This window comes from Oncorhynchus kisutch, linkage group LG21 (genome assembly GCF_002021735.2).
Source record: "Oncorhynchus kisutch isolate 150728-3 linkage group LG21, Okis_V2, whole genome shotgun sequence".
Lineage (NCBI taxonomy): Eukaryota > Metazoa > Chordata > Actinopteri > Salmoniformes > Salmonidae > Oncorhynchus > Oncorhynchus kisutch.
Window position 1 is genome coordinate 17244307 of NC_034194.2, and position 23135 is coordinate 17267441.

The 23135-nt window shown below is 41.3% G+C and overlaps 1 protein-coding gene across 1 annotated transcript in view; it reads left to right on the forward strand.

Annotated features, from left to right (window-relative positions):
- The first annotated feature begins 14345 nt into the window (after positions 1-14345).
- Positions 14346-23135, forward strand: part of man1a1 (mannosidase, alpha, class 1A, member 1) — a 158132-nt gene continuing 149342 nt past the window's right edge. The window contains exon 1 of the mRNA XM_020455609.2: positions 14346-15144. Within this exon, the coding sequence (XP_020311198.1) occupies positions 14635-15144 (510 nt within the window). The 5' untranslated portion in view covers positions 14346-14634. The remainder of the gene's footprint in view (positions 15145-23135) is intronic.

Here is a 23135-nt window from a genome sequence, read left to right on the forward strand (position 1 = left end):
TGATCAGAGGACCATGGCCTCCCAACGACAAGGTAGCATAATCTCTGACTCACTGTTGCACTGTGTGGACAGCAAGGTTATGTAATTCCTAAGGTCATTCCAACTGTACATAATACATTGTTATGGTTTCCAAACTTGTCATGGACTATGCTTATACTTTTTAGGGTGGTGTATGTGTACATGGGAATAGTAATCTTGGTTGGCCAAATTGCTTTTCACCGCTACATCCTTGAATGAAACATTGGGCTCTATTGTCGGCTGGCATTAAGGCGGCACTAGTTTAAAATGCACGCTCGTTGGCAATTTCAACTTGTAAAAAGCCAGCGCTCTGCTATTTTCCAACTCTGGCACCAGGGTTGGTAATGTACTTGTTTTATATCAGCTCACTTGCGCTGAGGTGGAAGGGATGGAAATATTTGAGGTGTGTCCTTAAAAAAGTGTGCCAATGTCCAAATTTCAAGCAGCGCTACAGGTGATACAGGTGATTTTGCCAGCAGCAGCACACAGTATCCTAATCAAGTGGTTCCCAACCCTTTTTGGTTACTGTACCTCCAACTGAATTTTACTCTTGCCCGAGTACCCCTGAAGTACCCCCTTATCTGCATTTTACCAGTAGGCCTATGGTGTTATGAGTCTTTGAGTACACCCTGTGGATAAGCCAAGTACCCCCCAGGGTCCTAGTACCCCTGGTTCGGCGCTACTGGCCTAATCAGTAGCCTATAACCAATGTTTTATTGAAATATCACGAGAAGCAAAAGAGTCCGACATTCCTGTTTCTTTATATTTTGTCCATGCAGCTTCTGTGAAATGTTTGAACTCATTAGACCTATGTGCAATGCCCATTGAATAAAAGTCGTCAGTGACTGTAGGAAGTCTGTTTAGGAACAGCAAGTTATTACAATAGACTGTTTGCAGTTTTTTCTTAATAATTGTGTAAAAAATGGCACCTTTCACATTTGGACAGTCAAATGGCGGGAATTCCGATCGCTGTCCTTGGTGCTGGCTTGAAGGCTATTTGCCAGTTAGTTTCTTTACCTTTCACGTGGCAGTCACTAACTGGCCATATCAACGGCGATGGTAGGCTAATCTTACTATAACATTTGGGCAATGTCAAATTGTCCATGGCTCGAACATGCAGTGCATTCTTCGAAATGCAAATGCATTGTGTGTAGACTAATATTTTAATGTTGAAGCCAATACAATGTTTTATTGGCTACCTGTTTGTTATAACTAGATCTATTGCAGTCTTACTGTACTATTTAATAAACTTTCTTCAATGAATAGAACAAGCATCCATGCCTCCTGTCAGAGCCCTTGGGCCTATGTGTGCACACATTGCCTTATGCTCATGGAACGAGGGATGCGGTTTATGATGATATCATGCTTCTAACCTGAAATGTAGAAATACTGTTGTTTTTTTAAACAACAGATTAATTGTTTTTCTTTTAATTTTATTAAATACCAAACCTATTAGAAAGATTCACCGTCCATGCGTTTATGTTGAGAACATGCCTAGAATGCAATTCCATTCCATTTCTGAGAAGTGCGAATGTCATCTGTAAGAGGTTCCATGATGTTTACAAAACATTATATTCGGGGGCAGTATAACGGTGAGTGGACATTCCGCCTTTATCTTTATATTGCATCTTTGTCCAGCACCTGTGAAAAGTTTGAATGTGCGTAAAACCCTCCATAGTAAGTTGCCATGTCTGTATTAAACTGCCAATGGGGAGCGGTTATGGTGCCTGTAACTGTATTTAGACATAACCTATTTAAAAACAACTTCGTTGTTTGGTTTTTATTTCAATTTGATTCGAATAAGATACCGTATTTTAAGCCTTATCAATAGAATAGTGAATTTAGTCTTGCTTATTGACTACGTTTGGCAAGCCCATGTCCAGACTGCAATTTACAGTAGGCCTAGACCCTACATCAGTGTGAATGCTATAACCTATGTATTTCCATATTGAGGCAATGCAATTAGAACAATGTGGACTACCATTCAAATTAAAGTTGATGACAATGCAATTAATCAAATACCATAAATACACAATTTGAAGTAATCACATATTTAGCCATGGAGTACATTCTGATTGGTCAGTACGGTGTCAAGCCTCGACACACCCACACCTTGTTTATCATCAAAACCCAGCGCTTTTGTGCCACCGCCATTTACTGTGCCCATTGCGAAAATAGCAAATGTATTTCACACACCGTGGAACCTATAGCGCCAGCGCTAAGATTTATCATTGTGTTTTTTACTCCTGAATAAGCAGGATATTTACTTTAATAGGTAGTCAATACTTCAAATGTGGCAAACTCTCCTACTGATTCTAAAAATGCAACAAAATTATTCTCCTCCCTAATCAATATTGTGCACGTGGAAATACCTTTCCTTTGCTGAATACATCCTCAGCGGCTTAAGTATGATTCACGCTGGCTCTGGCTGCCTCACTGTATGATTCACGCTGGCTCTGGCTGCCTCACTGCATGATTCACGCTGGCTCTGGCTGCCTCACTGTATGATTCACGCTGGCTCTGGCTGCCTCACTGTATGATTCACGCTGGCTCTGGCTGCCTCACTGCATGATTCACGCTGGCTCTGGCTGCCTCACTGCATGATTCACGCTGGCTCTGGCTGCCTCACTGTATGATTCACGCTGGCTCTGGCTGCCTCACTGTATGATTCACGCTGGCTCTGGCTGCCTCACTGTATGATTCACGCTGGCTCTGGCTGCCTCACTGTATGATTCACGCTGGCTCTGGCTGCCTCACTGTATGATTCACGCTGGCTCTGGCTGCCTCACTGTATGATTCACGCTGGCTCTGGCTGCCTCACTGTATGATTCACGCTGGCTCTGGCTGCCTCACTGTATGATTCACGCTGGCTCTGGCTGCCTCACTGTATGATTCACTCTGGCTCTGGCTGCCTCACTGCATGATTCACGCTTGCTCTGGCTGCCTCACTGCATGATTCACACTGGCTCTGGCTGCCTCACTGTATGATTCACGCTGGCTCTGGCTGCCTCACTGCATGATTCACGCTGGCTCTGGCTGCCTCACTACATGATTCACGCTGGCTCTGGCTGCCTCACTGCATGATTCACGCTGGCTCTGGCTGCCTCACTGCATGATTCATGCTGGCTCTGGCTGCCTCACTGCATGATTGATGCTGGCTCTGGCTGCCTCACTGTATGCATAAACCCTCCCGTTTACACCTGTCCTGATTGTTATTCATTCTGGTTCCCCTATCTATCCAAATGAAATGGCAGTGCGTTTAGTAGCGTTACACTGCTCTACTCATCACACTGAAGTTAATTTTGTGGCATCATGATGAAAAATCACCCAGTCTCAGGAGCCACACAGACACATGGGAGGCTGCGGCTCCTGGATAAAACAAAGTGACATCTCCACAGAAGGCTGAGTCGTCGACAATAAACACAAGCCACAACAGGAGCCGCTACACTCGTTCAGGAGGGTAGCAACATGCCACTATGTTGTCCTCGGTCCAATGAGCCAATAATGCAGTCCTCAAAGTAAAAAATGGTGCAGGAGAGGACTTGTTTGTATAGGTTGGCAAAGAATGACCGAACACGGGGCTAGGATTAGGCTTCATTTCAGGGTTTGGAGAGGAGGTTTGGATCAGGTTTGGGTGGATTGGGGTTTTAGAAGGCAGTGACTTGGGTGGTTAGCATTGCAATGGGAGGGTATATTACTAGAAACTTTACCAGTAAACTACCAGAATTATAGGGAAGCTTTTAAATGTTTTTGGGGCATTTTATAAAATGACAGTTTATGGGTACTTCAGATTATCACAGGTGTCTGTAGTTATTGCTAACCCTCTGTGTGGCCTTATGACATGTAAAATATATAAAAATAACAAATTGAATGACAAAGCTGTAAAACATTATCTAAAATATAAACCAACTTATTGAATAATATTTTTGTTTAATATGATTGTTGCAGCATGAAATAGACTTAATATTAATGATTTTACTATTTTACTATGTATTTATTGTTAATGTTTTGGCGTCAAACTGTGAAAAAAAGTAAATAGTTAGAAGAGTTGTAGAGTTAATTAGACTATTTTCTCTTGAATTACTGCATTGTCGGAACTAGAAGCACAAGCATTTCGCTATGCTCGCATTAACATCTGCTAACCATGTGTATGTGACAAATAAAATTTAATTTTATTTGATCATATGGTATATCCACTAGAAACTCGTGGACATTATGGACATATAAACAATTAATACTGTATACGAATCATTTTTTAAAAAGTGATTCAAGTATAAATGACCAAAGTTACCATAGATTCTGTTAATTACCGAAAATTCCAATAACTTTGTTAAATTACAGGTAGCTTTGCAACCATTGATTTGGTACCGATGGCTATTTTCAATCAGGCAAAACAAACAGCAAAAGCTCTTTGAGTGGCAACATTTTGCGATCGATCATAGAATGATTTCACTCTGCTCCCTGAGGTTTCTTGAAGGTTACAATAACAAACACTTCAGACCAGCCGAATTAGAACTCAAAACACTTGTCTTGGGCTTCGTGGCCTTTAGGTTACAAAGGCTGTTCCAGAGGGTTCCAACATGCTGCTCAACATGGGAAACAGAATGCATTATGCTAATCAATAACTGTCCTCTGAAGAGGTGAAAATGCACTGATAGGATTTCCGATGATCTTCTCCGTAAATACCAGAATATGTTACTGCAGAAACATCTGGTTCTCTCTGGCTAACGTCATGCCAACATTAGTTCCACTACAGGATTTTCCAGATCAGTTCAGTTTCAAAATAGTATTCATGAAATTAACTTACACAATTTCGCCTCTGGTCAACATGCATAGGTCAATGTAAGTAAATAGGTAGAAACACACAGACATTTGTGGTAAAGGTGCTGATTAAGATGCCTCTGCTGATTCTACCTCATTGAGCAATATTGCGATGAAGAAATACTGCCTTTGTGCGACTGGTTGCTATGGAGAAACACTTGCTTTGAAGAAACTGAAGTTCCCACTGAAACACCACAGCATAAAAGCAATGGGGTATTGCGATGGGTAATTACTATTTCATGTACATCAGTCAGAAATTACACAGCGGTCTTCTCACAGAACCCTTGATTCTGCCACATGAATGGTCAAGCCTGCAGCTAGAGGAGCTTGGATGCGTAATTCATGGAGCTAAAAGCAATGTGATGGAGCAAAAGTCCACTTGAGTAAACATGGCCAGTTGCTTGAGGCTGGTAGCTATGTTAGTCTTATTCATAAAGGTAGTTCATTTTAGTTCATAATTTGTATTTGTTTTAGCTCACACAAAATAGTCCCGTGTTTGTATAATCAAGATAAAATAACAATGTACTTTTGCATTCTAATTCAGACAGGTCTTTCTTGGAACTTCCTGTCCAGTTATAGGGAGTCTAGATAACCGTAAAGATCGAGTAGATTGATTTTAGCGATCAGAGCTCTTTAATTTTGATGAGGGCCTGAGCCTGGTAGCCTTCTGAAATTACTACTGCATTCCTCTTCCAATTTCTATACAATTAGTAAACAATCATCTTTGACCTCCGAACTGCATCCTCAAATCCATCAAAAGGCAAGCCAAGCATGTTCGATTTACCTGCTGTGCCTCCTGTTCCATGTAAAACCTTCGTATGCAATTTCCTATTAACATGGGAACTAGTTCTGCCTCAAAAACGTTTCTCTAGGCGACACTCATTACAAGCCCTCATAATGATGTGTGAAGTGAAAATGTAATATGATCACAGTGTATAAACCATGATGAATTACCTGTAGCAAAGCTCTGAGCTCGGCAGGTGGGTTGTTGCTGCAGGTGTTGAGCGGGTGACATGTGGTGCATGCTTCCCTTCGTGAAGCTCCTGACTGAAAGCCTGCCGCTGATATTCCAGCAGGAGTGGGGAATGAGAGGGATTTGAGCCATGGGGAAGCTAGTCTGATAGTGTCTGTAAAGACACAGATTCTTCTGGGACTGGTACAGTCCTAACAGGATGGTAAACAAAGAAGAGATTGGCGACTAAGTTCAGTCTTTTGCTTTTGCTATGTCATTTTAAACACGTAGCCTAATCAGATACCGTTTTCAATAGTTTTTTACATTTGGGGGAGAATGTGTGTGAGGAAGATCACGACCGAAATTATTGGAGATCTCCTGCTGGCTATGCATCTCTACACTATTTTCCTGATGTGTGCACTTGTCCACTACCCACATGGAGATAGCCTCAATGGCGTACTTGACATATTTCTGGATAGATTAGGTGTTCGGTAGTGACACATACATGAAGATTTACCAACTTGCTCATACATTTTCTCCAAAATATTTGCAGACAGACACCTCACCTTATGGCCTTGCTGGAGATGGGTGCAATCCCATCACCTGGTGATATTTGTAGGGGTGTGGCTTAAGGCACATTCCTTCTACAGTCTTTTAATGTGTGTGTTTCAAAAAGTGGGACCGCATTTTTTTAGAGAATGTTGTTTAGAAATATACTAAGCTACTAATTAGATCAGTATCTTTAAAACAACTTCTTTTGAAATAATACTGTTAAAAAAATGTTTTAATCATGAATTGCTTTATTTTCAAACATGATGTTTTGGAGTGTTTGTTATTGCCTTGGCTTGAATGACAACATATCATGATTTAAATAAATGTCCTAAGTTTGGGAGGAGACTTAACTGTTTTCTTTAAACCGTTTTTGGGGGATGGGACTGCAAATTGCACCACTTCTATAGAATCAACCATATCCAGGGAATAATGAGTCAGTGTGTCACACTGTGCAATAAAGGGTATGCTGTATGCAATATACCATCATACTGATACACTCCTTTATGAATGTGTAGACCTAGTCATACTTTCTGAACTTGAACATAACATGACATACCTCATACAGCACAATCTGTACAATATATCCCATGCAACACGATAGCATAAATGGTCAAAATAAACCCCTTTAGAAAACAGAGTTGATGTTAACAACAACTCTGAAATGTAACTACTACAGTTATCAGTGTTTATATACTGCACTTCCTTTCAGGAAAATACTTTCCAGCCTCCATTTCTCCTCAACCCTGTTAAGTCCATTGGCAGGAAATTACAATGATAACAGTTAGTGCTTGCTGAAGCAGAGAAAAAGATGCCTGGAAGCCTCTGATGTAGAATTAGATTATGGACCTCACAGTCCTTTGTGTACTTTGACATTATCATTTCTGCTCTGCCTGTTATGTTATAATGAATGCTCCCTTCCTCCAGAATGCTCTACAACAAAGCTTTCTTAGTGTCCAACAAGCTTTCTCTACCCTTAACCTTGTTCTGAACACCTCCAAAATAAAGGTAATGTGGTTTGGTAAGAAGAATGCCCCTTTCCCCACAGGTGTGATTACTACGTCTGAGGGTTCAGAACATGAGGTACCTGATACAAGTACTTGGGAGTATGGCTAGACGGTACACTGTCCTTCTCTGAGCACATATCAAAGCTGCAGGCCAAAGTTAAATCTAGACTTGGTTTCCTCTATCGTAATCGCTCCTCTTTCACCCTAGCTGCCAAACTAACCCTGATTCAGATGACCATCCTACCCATGCTAGATTACGGAGACATCATTTATAGATCGGCAGGTAAGGGTGCTCTCGAGCGGCTAGATGTTCTTTACCATTCGGCCATCAGATTTGCCACCAATGCTCCTTATAGGACACATCACTGCACTCTATACTCCTCTGTAAACGGGTAATCTCTGTATATCCGTCGCAAGACCCACTGGTTGATGCTTATTTATAAAATCCTCTTAGGCCTCACTCCCGCCTATCTGATATATCTACTGCAGCCCTCATCCTCCACATACAACACTCGTTCTGCCAGTCACATTCTGTTAAAGGTCCCGAAAACACACACATCCCTGGGTCGCTCGTCTTTTCAGTTCGCTGCAGCTAATGACTGGAACGACCTGCAACAAACACTCAAACTGGACAGTTGTATCTCAATCTCTTCATTCAATGACTCAATCACGGACACTCTTACTGACAGTTGTGGCTGCTTTGTGTGATATATTGTTGTCTCTACCTTCTTGCCCTTTGTGCTGTTGTCTCTGCCCAATAATGTTTGTACCATGTTTTGTGCTTCTACCATGTTGTGTTGCTACCATGTTGTGTTGCTACCATGCTACCACTGGCACATTTTTTGTCTGAGCCTCACTGCATGCAATGCAAACAGTCCAGTAGGCCTACGGATTAGCATATTTTCTATGTCTTATTAAAACATTTCAAAGTAAGTTTGATTTCTGTCAGCGAGCAACAAAATGGATTGTGAGGGAGTTTAAACTCCAGTCCAATTAGTGACCATTTTCATAGCATACATCCAGCCTCTCTCTCTCTCTTCAGCTCCACACAAATGAGTCCCCCTCGGGGACAAGGCGGCGATTGTGTTTGAATCAGATTCAATAGTGGTTATATTTGGACTATGGCTAAAGAGGGAGCAAGGAGGAATAACACAGCTGGGTGACATGGCCTACTTAACATTTGATTGGGTGCAAAGCTTACATGGGTACACGACCAACACTAGTAGCCACTTTGCATCTCAAAACTCTCTGGATGTGTCAATCAAACACGGGACCTTTCCACAAAATATACAAATATGGACGTTAGATTGCATTGAAATTAAATAGAAAATAATACCCAGGATGATTGGTTGTCAGCAGATTACTGCAACAAGCATCTAACATCAAAGCAAACATGTATTTTCCTTTCAATTTTCTTTTGAATTGCAGCAAAGACAAATAGTCTTGTGAATGCGTCAATATGTCATCATATAGCAGCAGTACTGTAGCTTTACTGACAATCAACCAATCGGGACAAAAGTAGGGGTTAGGCAATCTCCTGATTGCGAGTGAAAGACATGTCAAAGCAGGGCTAAACTTTTTTCTAGGGACTGTTGTTTGTTCCAAAACGAATCAATACAGAACAGAGTCATTAGGTGACGGACTACTGGCATCATTGTACAGTGCCTGCAGGAAGTATTCACACATCTTTGACTTTTTCCACATTTTGTTGTGTTACTGCCTGAATTTTTTTGATTTGTCACTGGCCTAAACACAATACCCCATAATGTCAAAGTGGAATTATGTTTTTCGAAATGTTTACAAATTCATTTAAAATTAAAAACTGAAATGTCTTCAGTCGATAAGTATTCAACCCCTTTGTTAAGTAGAAATAAGTTCAGGAGTAAAAATGTGCTTAACACATCATATAATAAGTAGCAATAATAGAGTTGAACATTATTTTTTAATGACTACTCTCTTTACCCTATATATATAATTATCTGTAAGTTCCCTCAGCCGAGCAGTGAATTTCAAACACAGATTCAACCACAAAAAATTCGATTTCACCATGAGGCCAATGGAGACTATAAAACAGTTTAATGGCTGTGATAGGAGAAAACGGGATGGATCAACAACATTGTAGTTACTCCACAATACTAACCTAATTGACAGAGTGAAAAGAGGGAAGGCTGTACAGAATAAAACTATTCCAAAACATGGATCCTGTTTGCAACAAGGCACTAAAGTAATACTACAAAAAATATGGCAAAGCAATTCAGTTTTTGTCCTGAATACAAAATGTTATGTATGGGGCAAATCCAATACAATGCATTACTGAGTACAACTCTCCATATTGTCAAGCATAGTGGCGGCTGCATCATGTTATTAAGGGTATGCTTGTTATCGTTAAGGACTGGGAAGTTTTTCAAGATAAAAAAAAAGTGAAATGGAGGCAGAATCCTAGAGGAAAACCTGGTTCAGCCTGTTTTCCACCAGACACAGGGAGATTAATTCACCTTTCAGCAGGACAATAACCTAAATCACGAGGTCAAATCTACACTGAGGTTGCTTACCAAGAGGACAGTGAATATTACTGAGTGGCCGAGTTACAGTTTTGACTTAAATCAGCTTGAAAATCTATGGCAAAACTTGAAAATGGTTGTCTAGCAATGATCAACAACCAATTTGATAGAGCTTGAAGAATTTTGAAATGAATAATGGGCAAATATTGTATGATCCAGGTGTGCAAAGCTGTTAGAGACTTACCCAGAAAGACTCACAGCTGTAATCACTGCCAAATATGATTCTAACATGTATATATGATAATACACTAAAATATACTCTATACATGTATAAACTCTAAAAACATGTTTTCACTTTGTAATTATGGGGCATTGTCTGTAGATGAGTGAGATTATTATTATTTTATAAACATTTTGAATTTAGGCTGTAGCACAACAACATTTTGAATAAGTCAAGGAGTATGAACACTTTCTGAAGGCACACATACAGTAAGGGTCATTCGTGAATTGCGATGGCATTTGGGCATGGTATTTAATTTTTTTTTTTATCAGGGCACATCATCCCATTCTAAATCAACTAATATGGCAGCTTAATGAGTTTAAATAATGTTTGCTAATATGATAACATTGTGCCACCAGAAGGAGTAGAACAACAATGACGCATCGGTAAATTAAGAAAAAAAAAAAAAAAATGGAGGCCACAGATGCTCAAAATATAAGGTCTATGGTCTCAGACTACTGAAGTGATATGATTAATCATTTCTTCCAAAGTAATTTACCTTCATTTAAATTGAGTAGCATCAATGACACTTTGGATTTAGACACACCAAATTCCTCAAATTTATGACAATCATTTTCTTTAATATAGACCTCTCCCCAGATAACAGCTGGTCACTGGAGCGAATGCTCAAGGTCCTTGTCTGTGTTTCTAATTCAAGGCAGTAACACCAATGACAAACTTAGACACATTATATTAGTTAAAAAAATACAAAAGATGTTTGGTTTTTATTGATCAATACAATATATGAATAATTTTTGTTCAGTGGTGTAGTGGTGCCTGGAGAAGTTGGTATACTCAAATTTTGGCCATTTTTTTCCCCAAGGCGCCCTGTGCATCAAATTCTATAAGAAACAGTGACATACACTTTCAATGACCTAAACGATAAATCCCATATTGGTCTTTCACAGTCAGGCCTACTATTGAAACAGATCAACTGAGTCAGAAATGTACAGATTTCCCCCATTTATTTCAGGTTTTCATTCCATAACAATGCTTAAACCACATCAGGAGACTACGTTTGAGGTCTGGGAAAAATCTGAGCATGGTGAAATTTAGATTTTTGAGAGTAGTTACCCATTAATTCAAGTGTGCAGGCACCTAGCATTATTGTGCCTAAAATGTGAAGAAATAATAGTTTATCAACATTAAGCTAAACATTCCGATCTGTTCCATCAGCTCTATTAATTGATACAGCCTATACCTCCACTACACTATTTTGATTGGTATCAGTGGAGATTAAGGAGTAAATGCAATGCCCACTGAAAAATAAGTGGGTATATGGCGTAGACTTGCGTACACCTTCCACTACACCACTGCATTTTTTTCTTTCTTTTTAGCATTCAAAATAATGGATGGATATCTCTCAATCCCCAAAACATGTCACAACAACTCTGCTGGGCCAAGCCAATTTGCTTGCCTTAAGTAACCTACTTCAAGCAATGCATAAACAACGTTTTGCAGTATACATAACTTGTATTATGTTTTGTCATTGATAAACAGTTCAATAAAGACAAAAACAGAGTTTTTCATGGTTGCAAAGGTGAGGGACACAGATGCCACCACAATTCAAAACCAATAATGCTACACATACTGATAGTCAAGAGACAGATTCATGTACTGAAGTCGATGGGACAGTAGTGGAGAGGGCAGTAAGTTAAGTTCCTCGGCGTACACATCACGGACAAACTGAATTGGTCCACCCACACAGACAGCGTCGTGAAGAAGGCGCAGCAGCGCCTCTTCAACCTCAGGAGACTGAAGAAATTCGGCTTGTCACCAAAAGCACTCACAAACTTCTACAGATGCACAATCGAGAGCATCCTGTCGGACTGTATCACCGCCTGGTACGGCAGTTGCTCCGCCCACAACCGTAAGGCTCTCCAGAGGGTAGTGAGGTCTGCACAATGCATCACAGGGGGCAAACTACCTGCCCTCCAGGACACCTACACCATTCGATGTCACAGGAAGGCCATAAAGATTATCAAGGACAACAACCACCCGAGCCACTGCCTGTTCACCCCGCTATCATCCAGAAGGTGAGGTCAGTACAGGTGCATCTAAGCAGGGACCGAGAGACTGAAAAACAGCTTCTATCTCAAGGCCATCAGACTGTTAAACAGCCACCACTAACATTGAGTGGCTGCTGCCAACACACGGACTCAACTCCAGCCACTTTAATAATGGGAATTGATGGAAATGTATGTAAAATATATCACTAGCCACTTTAAACAATGCTACTTAATATAATGTTTACATACCCTACATTACTCATCTCATATCAAACATCTCCAATCGAAAATCAAATCAAGAGTCGGCTTTCTATTCCGCAACAAAGCCTCCTTCACTCACGCCGCCAAGCTTACCCTAGTAAAACTGACTATCCTACCGATCCTCGACTTCGGCGATGTCATCTACAAAATGGCTTCCAACACTCTACTCAGCAAACTGGATGCAGTCTATCACAGTGCCATCCGTTTTGTCACTAAAGCACCTTATATCACCCACCACTGCGACTTGTATGCTCTAGTCGGCTGGCCCTCGCTACATATTCGTCGCCAGACCCACTGGCTCCAGGTCATCTACAAGTCCATGCTAGGTAAAGCTCCGCCTTATCTCAGCTCACTGGTCACGATGGCAACACCCACCCGTAGCACGCGCTCCAGCAGGTGTATCTCACTGATCATCCCTAAAGCAAACACCTCATTTGGCCGCCTTTCGTTCCAGTACTCTGCTGCCTGTGACTGGAACGAATTGCAAAAATCGCTGAAGTTGGAGACTTTTATCTCCCTCACCAACTTCAAACATCAGCTATCTGAGCAGCTAACCGATCGCTGCAGCTGTACATAGTCTATTGGTAATAGCCCACCCATTTTCACCTACCTCATCCCCATACTGTTTTTATTTATTTACTTTTCTGCTCTTTTGCACACCAATATCTCTACCTGTACATGACCATCTGATCATTTATCACTCCAGTGTTAATCTGCAAAATTGTTATTATTCGCCTACCTCCTCATGCCTTTTGCACACATTGTATATAGACTCCCCCTTTGTTTTCTACTGTGTTATTGACTTGTAAATTGTTTACTCCATGTGTAACTCTGTGTTGTCTGCTCACACTGCTATGCTTTATCTTGGCCAGGTCGCAGTTGCAAATGAGAACTTGTTCTCAACTAGCCTACCTGGTTAAATAAAGGAGAAATAAAAATAAATAAATAAAAAATATGTATATGTATATACTGTACCCTATATCATCTACTGCATCTTTATGTAATACATGTATCACTAGCCACTTTAAACTATGCCACTTTGTTTACATACCCTACATTACTCATCTCATATGTATATACTGTACTCGATACCATCTACTGCATCTTACCTATGCCGTTCTGTACCATCACTCATTCATATATCTTTATGTACATAGTCTTTATCCCTTTACACTTGTGTGTATAAGGTAGTAGTTTTGGAATTGTTAGGTTAGATTACTCGTTGGTTATTATTGCATTGTTGGAACTAGAAGCACAAGCATTTCGCTACACTCACATTAACATCTGCTAACCATGTGTATGTGACAAATACATTTGATTTGAAGTGTGCAATATAAATGCATAAATGCAGTCTGATATTGTAGCCATGCAAAAAAAAATCTATAGGTGGTTTATTTTTTCATTACAAGTGTTGGCAGGCTGTTATTTGTTTAGTTTACATTCAGTCTCTCTCTCTCTGTTGACATAATAAACGGCAATATCAGCGAGCAAAAATTATTACAATGACAAAAAAAATACATCTATTTGACATACACGGATCCTGCTTCTCATGTATTTTGTTCTATATTCTGTAGCCTAACATTCCAAAAACTATTTGTATGCGATTGTATTTATTTTATTTCATTATACAACAAGTCCGATTCAGCCACGCGCAAAGCCACATGACAAACGCATGAGCCGATGTGGAATGTCCACGCGCTACACACCCGGAGTAGACAATCCGTGCGACTACGAGATCCATCCGAGATGTGATTGACTGACTTGACTACCTCTACTCTAGAACCGTTTCTTATGACCACTTTGTATTATGTGATATCATTAAGATCACTGCATGTGTCTTTTATTTATGAGTGACCATTAAGTTTGAACAAGACATCAAAACAAGAGTGTCACTGTCACATTCGGGTCCGAACAACACGCCCACAATTGTATTTCGCTAACTGTACGCGCAGACCAAAGCGATTGGACAAGAAGAGCTGTCAATTGCGCATAGCTGCCATTCCTTCCGTTCTGCTCTGAGCGAAGAGTTTTTGCAGATGTTTTCTCAGTATGGGCAGTTGAAACAGCAGCGCGCTGCTCAATAGTAACTTTTGCGAAATACTAAATTATTAATTTATCTGATATACATATGGGAAATGGATAGCTAATAGTATTGTACGGAAGCTAAGACTGTGTGCGACGTAAGCCGATTTTAGAATTGAATTCATTTGTTTTAGTTTCTTGAACGACAAGGAAAATGCCAGTAGCAACTCTATTGCCTTTTACAGCTACCCCGAGTAGGAAGTCTTCCAGCCCGACGTCTTTCAGACTGACAGAGAAATTCATTTTGCTATTAGTTTTTAGCGCTTTTATTACGCTTTGTTTCGGTGCTATTTTTTTCCTACCGGATTCGTCGAAGCTGCTCAGCGGAGTTTTCTTCCACTCGTCCGCGGTAGAAACCAACACTCGAAAAGGTACGGATAGTGATTCAAATATCGCAGTTGGGACCGACGAAAAGATATTAGCCAAGATTAGAAAGGACCACGAAAAGGCTTTGGTTGAAGCCAAAGACACTCTTCAGAAACGACCAGACGAGATAAAGCAAGATATACAGAACGAGAAGGACAAAGTTTTGAAGGAAGGTCTCGGTAAAGGTGGGAAAGATGACGATAACCTACCAGTCATTGAATATGTCCGGCCACCCGGAGCAACAGGGCACGAGCCCTCCGATCCGGAAACCAAAGAGAGACGAGAAAAAATTAAAGAGGTGAGATGTATGTGTGTTTTATTATCTACTAGAATGAGTATGGCTGCTTTGGGTTTGTGTAATTAGTTTCGCTTCCCATACGGTGTTTGCTGTAGTGTTTTGCCTAATCGGCAAGTTCCTCTTAAATGACACGCGGTTTACTATAGTTAGGCCCATACGACACTACAGCACAGGCATAATATTTTCAGCTAGTGGTTTGTGTCTATTGAACTTTGAACTAATTAACTTTGTACCCAGATATCTGTCCTGTATTTATATACACGCATATGTCCTGTATTTATATACACGTAATCCCATACTCTTCATTATCACCCAGATTGAGAGTGCATCCTGTAGACCTGGGATGGGCAACTTTGATGGGGGTGGGGGCCACAAAATATCGGAACTCATTGAGGGGCCGCAGTGGCACATGGGTCTGCATACCTACATCCATACACACCTAGCGTTTTGGGGACCCCTTTAGTTAATTTCCTGTAATTCTACACATTTTGCCATCGGGTGGAAAGAAATGTTTGCAGTTTTTAATGTGACTGACCTCCTCGATTCGGTCTTATGTAGCAAACTTTGAAATTGTGCTTTTTACATTGGATAAAAGTAGAGACTCAGAGCTACCAAATGGTATATCATACCCTGCAGTTGAGGAACAATGGGAAAGTAATTCTGCTTTGAAAGTTGACAAACTTGTTATCCCACCTTTGAGAAAATGGCCCTGGAATGTTTTGGTACAGCTACTGGAGATCTCTTCAACCATTAAGCATTGTTCACACCCTCTTAAGCCTTAGCCCCACCCATCTCTTTTAAAACTTCTTATGGCGGAAATCCCGTTAACGGGATCGATTTTTCAACAGCCAGTGAAAGTGCAGGGCGCCAAATTCAAACAACAGAAATCTCATAATTATAATTCCTCAAACATACAAGTATTATACACCATTTTTAAATATAAACTTCTTGTTAATCCCACCATAGTGTCCGATTTCAAAAAGGCTTTACGGCGAAAGCATACCATGCACTGCTCCTAATCTGCATTTTTTTTTTGCAGTGAGAATGTGCAGGGAGGTATAGTATTTAGCCAACATCTAATTAGGCATACTAAAACACTTGTGTTTTTTATGATCACCAGTATGATCTATCAAATTTCAATTTACAGATACGATTACGAATACGGTCATGTTGGCACACCTATACCAGACACACTTGTCTAAATTGATGGGTTACGTGAAATAAATGATATACCCCCCCCCCCCCAGCCACATCTAGCTAAGTGGATGGGCCACTATTGTCTAGATATGTACACATGTTCATGAATACAATTATAATCCCCCAGACACACCTGGGTCATGTAATCGTCTGGCAAAGTGGAGTCTTTTGTTTAGACCTGTAGCTAGCTAGCTAAACAATGACTCATAATCCCAAACCATACTACTAGCAATACAAACTGATTGTCATAGCTAGCCACCATGCATGAAATGCTGTAGAATGAATCTGCAGGTAGCTAAAGCTAACCATCTAGGTTTAATGTTAGCTAGGGTTAGGCTATAACTAGCAATGCAAATTACTTTGAGGTATAAATAATATTAGCTACTACACAGATCATACCTGTAACGCTTGCTAGCTAGCCAACAGTACACTTGAACTTGCATCGAAAACAACTTTCTGACATATTTTGAAAAATATAATATCTGAAAATGTAGCTAGACTCTTACATGGATGAACACCTCACAGCAGACTGAACCCATTTACAGCGTTTTGTTTGTACAGCATGTTTGGCACGCGTTGTGTCAAGTCACTGACCGTGTGCAGAAAGTAGTCCATCACAACGTTTTCCCACTGATCTTTGTCGATAGCGCCTGCTAAATTCAGGGCAGCAATGTTGTTGAGAGCAGTAGTAATACTTCTCCATGGCTAGCATTATATCTTTAAAAAAAAGCTGTGGTAGCAAGGATTATCTGCACATACTGAGCAGCTCATGTTATAGACAGAAGCATGCAACGTGGCAGACCAATCCGAACTTATCTCTCGGCATGTTCAGCCCATCCATTATCTCAGCCAGTTATGGCTTGATTACATGTTTAGATAGCTGGCCGCTAGACTCATTTAACAATCAAAAAAATGTTAGCTGACAAGACAACTGCTCATGCACAACCAAATGTAGAATATTGCACATTGTGTATTCTACTATTCTAACTCTTGACAGTAAGTTGAGACCCTGACAGACTTCCTAAAAAATTATATATACATGTTATTTATTTTTTTGTTATTTTTTTTGAGGGGTGGTGGAATTGATCCACGGGCCTACAAAAGGGGCACCGTGGTTCGCCGGTTGCCCATCTCTGCTGTAGACAAACCACAGTAGTCCAATTGATTGGATGATAATTTTGGATGGCACTTTGTTAGTGTTCGTATACTGTGTAGCCTAATTACGTGGGTCTAAGCCTCCAGACAGTCCTGTTTTTGAACATTGAATTAACCAACGAATTATAGACACTTCCATACTATGAATGATAGTGTTAGAAATGATGACTAGTAAATGGGTACGAATTATTCCCATTCAGAGGGCCAGTGTCTGTTTTTGTACAGCCACCATACTCGGAAACCACTAAAAATAGAAAGTGTTAATGGGTGTTTAGTTATGAATCCAAAAGACATACAACTCACCACTTGCTTGGCTGGTTTGTCACTTCAGCATGTTATTTGCCTAGTCTGGCGGCATTTGGTTTTGGTTCTCCTCATGTCGACTATCAGCTTCCTGTGGTACAGCTTCTCTGCTGACAAAGTACACAACTTGATGGGATCAAATTATTCAGAAGGCATAAGGTGATTTAGAGGAAATTGCAGTGGTGGCAGATTCTTTAGCAGTCAATCAAAATTTGCCATGTTTATGGTTGCAAAGCTGCCTTTGAGAGTCCTCGGCTCAGGTCCCAGCCTTGGGCTTAGAAACACATAATGTTTCTCCTAAGGAGAGCCTAAGGAGTGTGTCTGTTTGTTAGGGGGAGGGATGTGCTGGTTTAAGCCTACTATGAAAACATTGCACAACCAAATAACCAGCAGGGATGCTTTGTGTAGTTTGTTTTGGGCAAGGTTAGTCATTTTTATTTTTAATGGGAAAATTTTCTGTACATTCTTTGGAACTAGTTTTGTGCTCGAGTTCCCTTCTTACACAATCACCTGCCTGTTCCCCTTTCATCCTGGTACCAAGGTTCCACTATGAATCATCGTACAAATTAGAAAGAAAAAAAACATTCTCTGCTGTCTTTGTCTTTGTGTGTGTGTGTGTGTGTGTGTGTGTGTGTGTGTGTGTGTGTGTCAGAGACAGTAGAGCAATCTCTGTTTATATCCCCAGTCATTACTGTAGTTAGTAGTAGCCTACACACATCCCACCCAACAAACCTCTACAGGTACAGGATAGAAACAAAACATTGCCATAGGAACAAAAGCCTGACTGTTTGACAAAGACCCTTACTGGGTGAATAGTTTATGGTCATCTTTACCATTGCAACTGTGGGCTAATTACAGCACAGTTCACAGCACCACACACAGCATCCTCTTATTGCTGATTCGCATGTCACTCTCTTCCTGTGTGTGGTGTGGTGTGTGCTGCCTGAGCTTTCCTCAGTCTACTGGGCAGGTCAACATTGGGTGGAGCTAGTAAGCATTTGGAAATTAGATGCAAATTAGTGCCTGGGCTGCAGCTCTGTAGGGCTGACCCGCTTATCAGTATTCACTTGGTATCTTGAAGGGCAATCGGTTAATAACCCTGTCAGGCTTTCGTCCCGTCCCTCCTGCATGCGGAGAGGAGAGGGCCAGCTGGCTCAGCAGCCAGGGATTAGAAACTGTGGGTTTGTTAAAGGTCTCGAGTCGCCTTGGCTGTCTAGGAAGGAAGGATGAGGCAGTCCTCTCTTTCAGTCTCTCTCTCTCTCTCTCTCTCTCTCTCGGGTCTCTCTCTCGGTCTCTCTCTCTCTCTGTCTTTCTCTCTCTCGGTTTCTTTCTCTCTCTGTCTCTCTCTCTCTCTGTTTCTCTCTCTCTCGGTCTCTCTCTCCCTCTCTGTCTCTCTCTCTATCCCCCCAAGATCCAGTTGAATTATTTTTGCACACCATGGACGACATGACACTTAGCGAAATCGCCTTCCCTTCCTGACCTACCTCTGTAACATTCTGATAATCCCAGTAGCCTCTCTTCCTCACTTTTACTTTCATGACAGACAACCTAGTGGGGAAGTTAACAGCTTTTTAATCCAAAACGACCTGTATATCTTTGTAGAGTATTGTTCGATTCTGTACTCCTAGCCATTCTTTTGTTCATTTACCTCTTACAAAGGATGCCGGGAAGATGCGTTTGAAACGGATCTGTATTGCCCTCCATTATCTGTAGACGGCTATAGAATTACCGACGTGGAGGCCCTCCAGGTGCTCAGTCTAATTGTGTAATGGCTTTAATAGCTGTCCCTTTCTGCCAGCCAATCCCGCTGCGTCTCACAGGGGGCACAGTGTTGTTTATGCCTGTGGATAGTCTATACACTGATGGAGCCTGAAACCTCTTCACAGGAGGTTACTATGTAGGTGGCCATTACCTTTGAGTATCGCAGAGGTATGCTCAGATAAATGTAGGCTATAGAAGAATGTAGGCTATGTCCTCTGGCAGGTCAATATACGAATGCTAGGCTATAAGGTTGTAGTTATTTTGTTTCATAATATGTGAATGTTAGGCTACCTGATCATGTTCGTGTCGTCTTATATCTTAACCCCAGGAACAAGCCTTCCTAGTGCTAGGATGTAGCTAGGATAGAGTTAAAAGCCAGTATTGGCAGCTATGATGGTTTTATGGGGCTTATGAGCAGAAGACTACGTCACAGTGTAATCATATACTGTGAGCGCACATATCCCTCTGTGTCTGTGTGCGTGTGTGTGTGCATATCAGTGATCACCGGCCTTAAGAGGCCCTGTCGCTCTTTCATCAAGCTGACCACCAGTCCAATAGCCCAGTGATCCCATGCCTCTAAGAACTGAGTGATTGAAGGACTGATTGATAAGGAGGCCAGGACTGGTGGGCCACTGCAGCTCCACTACACACTACTACGCCATTGAGGCCCAGAGCTCTAACACACTTCTACCAGAGACAGTACAGTATGAAGAAACTGCTTCTCCAAAGGAAATCCCAGATTATAACTACTTCAGACATTGGCTCGAATCTAGGTTATGCCTTTTAGATTTCAAGAAAATTAACAACTAAGGAAAAATTCTCTCACTGACTCCTCAAACCCCAGCCTGGTCTGCTTGGTCTGTTTCACAAGCGTTCCCGGAAGTCTGGCGATGTTGCGCCTCTGCTTTTTAGAATCTCTGTGCTTTTACACCACTAAGGGGAAGCTCCCAAGCCACCAGCCCCCACCACCTGACTGACACTAAGGATGACTCTCGCCTGTAAAGCAGAACAGAGACCTAATCCAATTGATCAGCACCAAGGGAGAGACAAACAGTCCCAGTAGGGAGGTGTTGGCGACCACAGTGAGACATCCTGACCTTCAGTCTTAATTGCTTTGGGAAAGGGAAATTGATGTCTCCAAGCTGGAATATTTCTTGAGTTAAAAGGTTCTTTGTACAGTAGCTTTTATTTACTGAATGCCAATAAAGACCTTCTGCGCCATTGACTCGTGACCTTTTGAAAAGAATCTCAATTTATACAGATGCAATCTTGATATTTTATTGAACCTTTTTGACAGGGAGTCATGCTGAGACCAATGGCTATTTTACAGATGAGCCCTGTATACACATCAATATAGGCCTACACTATGCACTTCAATATACGGAAAGCAAAACACAGCCATAGAAAACAAACACATTTTTCAGGAGGCCCTCAGTCAGCCTTTTGAATTGCCCTAGAGGAAGAAATTCATCCTATTTTAGAGAGCCTTGGTGATTATTCCACAGGTAAATCTGCTTTTAGTTTTTTTTTGAACATTACTTAACTCAGGAGAGATCAAAGGGATCACCAGTTGACCTGGTCTGGTATCTTGTACTTCGTCTGTAAATTAACAATGCAGTTAGGGCGGAAGTTTATGCAGGAGGGATGTCAGGCACGGTTGAACTTCTTCCCTGCTATAGACCTTGAGTGATACCGTTGGCTCCACTTGAGTGCTGTGGTGTTTAGTTGCTGTTAGAGCCTAGGTTATTGGTAGTCCGAGGAGCGTAACACTTGCTTTATTGCCATTCCCTTTGTATACCCTGTAATGTATACCATGGCCGGGAGATCGATTTCCTCATATTGCTTCAAGTAAACCATAATTTATGGGCCCAATGACCAGCTAATATTAATGACCTTTCTAATTTCCCCCTCTGAGTGGGGTTCCACTCTGTTTTCTTCACACCGAGAGAGGCTGGGCTAAGGATCAATGATGGCATTCAGCTCCAATTCATCTTCTAGTGTCCCGTCCTGTTCTGCCTCCTTCCACGTACTGCTGCCTTCCTGCCTACCTGTGTGGCTAGGATTCTGTGCGATTTGTCTTTGCTTCGCTGCAATTCATCAACAGAATCATAGCTGTTTAATGTCTGCTTAAGATGACTCTAGACTATAAAGACATTGCTTTCTATTTCATTATTATGGTAAGATATTATACGTTGTATAGGACAACAATCCTTTTAATTGAACCCCTCTAGTGTTCAGTATTGTAGTTGGCAGACTGGTACTCAGATTCCCAATCACACAGATCATTGGTTTTCAATCTGTGTTTTATGTTTCACAAAGTTATTGCATTACTGAAAAGATAGATGGAGTACAAGACCCACAGGTTATTCCAGGGCCACCATGTCTTCTCATGCATAGTCTGTCAGTAGGATTAAAATGGGAATAATTTTTGAGGCGGAGGTATGTTGGTAATCGGGACGGACAATACTGTCAAGCCAGGGCTGAGAGGGTAAGACGGAAGAGTGAGTCACTTTCACAGTACAAATGTCCCCTTATTTGAATAGATCTCTCCAGCAGCCTTTGCATACCGAACTGCCAAAATAAAGGAAACACCCAGATAAAGTGGGCCACCATGGACTGCCAGAACAGCTTCAGAACTGCGTCTTGGTATAGATTCTACAAGTGTCTGTAACTGTATCGGAGGGATGCGACACCATTCCTCCACGAGAAATTCCATCATTTGGTGTTTTGTTAATCGTGGTGGAAAATGCTGTTTCGGACTCTGTTCCAGAATCTCCCATAAGTGTTCAATTGGGTTGATCTGGTGACTGAGACACACACACACACACACACGTCCTTTAAAACCCTTATGCTACTTTGAGACCCCTCTTTCAAAGTCACTGAGATCTCTTCTTCCAGTCATGGTAGCTAAAATAATGGGCAACTGGACATTTTTATACATGATGAGATGTTAATTGCTTCATTAACTCTGGAACCACACCTGTGTGGAAGCACCTGCTTTCAATATACTTTATTCCACATTTACGCATTTATTTTGGCAGTTACCTGTATCTCACTCGAGGATGCATGCATGAGGGCAGGCCAGTCTGACTGCGGTGCAGTACCAGTCAAAAGTTTGGACACCTACTCATTGCAGGGTTTTTCTTTATTTTTACTATTTTCTACATTGTAGAATAATGGTGAAGACATCAAAACTGAAATAACACATGGAATCATGTAGTAACCAAAAAAGTGTTAAACAAATATACTAAATATATTTGATATTTTCTTCAAAGTAGCCACCCTTTGCTTTGACAGCTTTGTTCATTTCTGCTTGTAGATTTCCAAACTCACCAAACATGACTTTCAGGGCCTAAAACTAACTTTTTTGTATACCAGCCACTGCTTCTTGACACACTGCTCGCTTAACCCGGAAGCCAGCCGCACCAATGTGTCAGAGGTAACACTGTACAACTGGCGACCGAAGTCAGTGTACATGCGCCCGGCCCCCACAAGGAGGCGCTTGAGCGCGATGGGCCAAGGACATCTCGGCCGGGCCAACCCCTCCCTTAACCCGGACGATGCTGGGTAAATTG